Source organism: Salmo trutta, unplaced genomic scaffold (assembly GCF_901001165.1).
Source record: "Salmo trutta unplaced genomic scaffold, fSalTru1.1, whole genome shotgun sequence".
Lineage (NCBI taxonomy): Eukaryota > Metazoa > Chordata > Actinopteri > Salmoniformes > Salmonidae > Salmo > Salmo trutta.
In genome coordinates this window covers 91,274-95,127 of record NW_021822837.1, presented here as the reverse complement: position 1 = coordinate 95,127, position 3,854 = coordinate 91,274, and the positions used below count along the sequence as shown (strand labels likewise).

The 3,854-nt window shown below is 41.9% G+C and overlaps 1 protein-coding gene across 1 annotated transcript; it reads right to left on the bottom strand.

The window, feature by feature from the left end:
• Window positions 1-2,512: 2,512 nt before the first annotated feature.
• Window positions 2,513-3,551, bottom strand: LOC115185205 (E3 ubiquitin-protein ligase CBL-B-like). The gene is made up of 2 exons (XM_029745714.1): window positions 3,374-3,551; window positions 2,513-3,033 (listed from the first exon to the last, which is right to left on the bottom strand). Exons 1-2 carry the CDS (start codon window positions 3,539-3,541, stop codon window positions 2,779-2,781), a joined length of 423 nt encoding a protein of 140 aa, XP_029601574.1. The 5' UTR covers window positions 3,542-3,551; the 3' UTR covers window positions 2,513-2,778.
• Window positions 3,552-3,854: the final 303 nt, after the last annotated feature.

The window sequence follows — 3,854 nt, the reverse complement described above, 5'->3', positions numbered from 1 at the left end:
CGAAAGGCCTGTTTTGTCTGCATACAGATTTGCCGCCCAGTGGAATGGAACACTGGTGTTACAATTGCAAAGCAGAATTTGCGTGCCTCAACCAGTTGGAACGTTGTCAAGGAGGGTGGTCACGTGTGTTGTGAAACATAGGATCACTGGTTTGAGCCCAGTATGGGACAGTTAGCAGCACACTGACCCCGATACAAAATAATTGCTCCTGGTTTTTCCCCCCAAAAATTTAAAGACTATCAGGGTTGATATGATCAATAAAATCACACAGTTTGTATTCTTCCGCAAGACATTATATTGATACAAGTCTATTTGATGTAGAGACTGGTTGAAGGCATAGTAAAAGCCACTTGTTTTCTCAGTATTATCAATTGTGGTGTCACAAGGGGGGGGGGGGGGGTCTGACCAAAGATGGCCGCCTGCTGTGCTACAGGTCACCTGAACTAGTTATGGGCTTAGTTGGCAGCGTCTGTGCAGCACTGAGAGCTTGGCACCAGGACACTAGCATGGCCTGCTGAAGGCTCTCCACAGCTCAATTACCTTTAGTGTTTGAGTCAAGTGTTGAGTCAAGTCATTTTATAGCCAGACAGAGCTAGGCCTTTTTATTGGAAGTTTGATAATGTAAACTATATATACAAAAGTATGTGGACACCCCTTCAGATTAGTGGATTCGGCTATTTCAGCCACACCTGTTGCTGAAAGGTGTAGAAAATCGAGTACACAGCCATGCAATCTCCATAGACAAACAATGGCAGTGGAATGGCCTTACTGAAAAGCTCAGTGACTTTCAACGTGGCACCGTCATAGGATGCAACCTTTCCAACAAGTCAGTTTGTCAAACTTCTGCCCTGCTGGAGCTGCCCCGGTCAACTGTAAATGCTGTTATTGTGAAGTGGAAACATCTAGGAGCAACAATGGCTCAGCCACGAAGTGGTAGGCCACACAAGCTCACAGAACCGGACCACCGAGTGCTGAAGCACATAGAGCGTTAAAATCGTCTGTCCTTGGTTGCAACACTCACTACCGAGTTCCAATCTGCCTCTGGAAGCAATGTCAGCACAATAACTGTTTCAAGGGCTGAGCAACCACACCCAAGCCTAAGATCACCATGCGCAATGCCAAGCGTCGGCTGGAGTGATGAGTCACGCTTCAACATCTGGCAGTCCGACGGACTAATCTGTGTTTGGCGGATGCCAGGAGAACTCTACCTGCCCCAATGCGTAGTGCCAACTATAAAGTTTGGTGGAGGAGGAATAAATGGTCTGGGGCTGTTTTTCATGATTCGGGCCCCTTAGTTCCAGTGAAGGGAAATCTTAATGCTACAGTATTCAATGAAATTCTATATGCTGTTTCCAACTTTGTGGCAACAGTTTGGGGAAGGCTCTTTCCTGTTTCAGCATGACAATGCCCCCATGCACAAAGCGAGGTCCATACAGTTTGTCGAGATCGGTGTGGAAGAACTGGCCTGCACAGAGCCCTGACCTCAACCCCATTGAACACCTTTGGGATGAATAGGAAGGCCAACTGCGAGCCAGGCCTAATCGCCCAACATCAGCGCCCGACCTCACTAATGCTCTTGTGGCTGAATGGAAGCAAGTCCCCGCAGCAGTGTTCCAACATTTATTTTATTTATTTAACCTTTATTTAACTAGGCAAGTCAGTTAAGAACAAATTCTTATTGACATTGACGGCCTACCAAAAGGCAAAAAGGCCTCTTGTGGGGACGGGGGCTGGGATTTAAAAAAATATATATACATCACGACAAGAGAGACAACACAACACTACATAAAGAGAGACCTAAGACATCTCATGGAAAGTCTTCCCATAAGAGGCTGTTATAGCAGCAAAGGGGTACCAACTCCATATTAATGCCCATGATTTTGGAATTAGTTCAATGAGCGGGTGTCCACACACTTTTGATCATGTAGTGTATTTCTATGTTTTTAATTTAAAGCCTTTATTTTTACTGAAACCTGCCTCATGAGCATGGTGGTGGCTGTATCATGTTATGGGTATGCTTGTCATCGACAAGGACTATGGAGTTTTTTTATGATAAAAATAAACGGAATAGAGCTAAGCACAGGGAAAGTCCTAGAGGAAAACCTGATTCAGTCTGCTTTCCAAGACACTGGGAGACAAATGTACCACTCAGCAGGACAATAACCTAAAACGCAAGGCCAAATATAAACTGGAATCGCTTACCAAGACCTAATTGAATGTTCCTGAGTGGCCTAGTTACAGTTTTGAGTCAAATCAGCTTAGAAAATCTATGGCAAGACTTGAAAATGGCTGTCTAGCAATGATCAACAACCAACTTGACAGAACTTTAAGAATTTTGAAAGAATAATGTGCAAATATTGTACAATCCAGGTATGCAAAGCTCTTATAGACTTACCCAGAAAGACTCACAGCTGTAATCGCTGCCAAAGGTGATTCTAACATGTATTGACTCAGGAGGTTGAATACTTATCTAATCAAGATACTGTATATTTGTGTTTTTTATTTTTATTTTTAAATGTTAGAATTTCTTAGACTTTGATATTAGAGTATTGTGTAGATCGCTGACAAAAAAATAAAATTAAATCCATTCTAATCCCACCTTGTAACACAACAAAATGTGGAAAAAGTCAAGGTGTGTAAATACTTTGTGAAGGCTCTGTATTTACATCATGTGCGCCTGCCTCAAGTGATGGAAACAACACCAATAGCAACATAGGATATTCACCAAACAGAGGCAAGGCAAACTTATACTCAAAACACACGTAGACCTTCTTTTCCTTACCTGTCCTGGGACTGCTCCTCATACATCCTCTCCTTGCCTTCTTTGAAAAGCCGGATAGCCCTTTTCGATTTCTTCATTAGGCTTTCAATGTAGACCTTAAAGTAATCATTCTCGCTGAGCTGAGTCAGTCTCTGGCTCTCCTCATATTTGCACTGTATTAGCCGCAGATGCTGGTATGTGTCGGGTAAGATATCCAAGATGTATGGGGGGCTGTTTTTCAGCTGTAGTCTAGGGTTCTGACAGAGACGAACCTGCAGAGAGAAGTTTGTAATACCATGAGTTATTAGGAGGATAGTTCAGACATGTTAAATATGTTTGTTGCATTCTGCTACAATTGCAATTTCCTTTTGACTCAAGTTCATTCAATATATTAAATCTTAACTAAAATAACAACATTGTATTTTGACCAATGCTTAAAACCTAATGATTAAACAACCCCTAATTTGCCTGCACACATAGGGGGAAAGGCAATTTAGGTTTACGTTATTGAAACTGGAAAGCATTCAATCAAATAGGGAGGAAAAGTCAGTCTACTGCAGGTATAAGCTCATTAGAAGCATAAATTATGCAATTGAATTGAAACAAACGTACCACTTTGTCCATAAGTTTCCAAGTTTTTTCAACTGTTCGGCGGTCAGCAGCAGCTTGTTTTGGTGGTCCGACTGCATCCTGAATGGCATCAATAATCCCTAAAATCCGACCTTTGCGTTGGTTTGGTCCGCGTCCACCTGGGTTATGGCCACTTAGAGCAGTTGCCATTGTCTATACACTGAGATAAATACAAATAATCTTAGGGTCTACAAGATGGTAACACTTTACTGCAGGTATTACGCATTATGATGTGGTTATAATGCTGTGTCTTGATACATAGATACGTTACATATCATGAACCTTATTATAATTGGCTCATACTGCTTATAACAAATGATAAAGAATGGTTTTAAGAAAAGTGTTACCGCCTTGCAAAATGCCACCAATGCAAACGTACAACGAAAGTCAACCATGCATATTATAAGGCCAAGTAGACTATGCATTAGTCTATGTGTAGTAGCCAAAGCTATTATATAATCTC

Excerpts from the sequence above, each read along its gene's own strand:
- LOC115185205 (XM_029745714.1), bottom strand. The coding sequence starts at position 3,541 with ATGGCAACTGCTCTAAGTGGCCATAACCCAGGTGGACGCGGACCAAAC. Across the intron at positions 3,034-3,373 it reads GGAAACTTATGGACAAAGTG|GTTCGTCTCTGTCAGAACCC; the intron begins GTACGTTTGTTT and ends TTCTCTCTGCAG.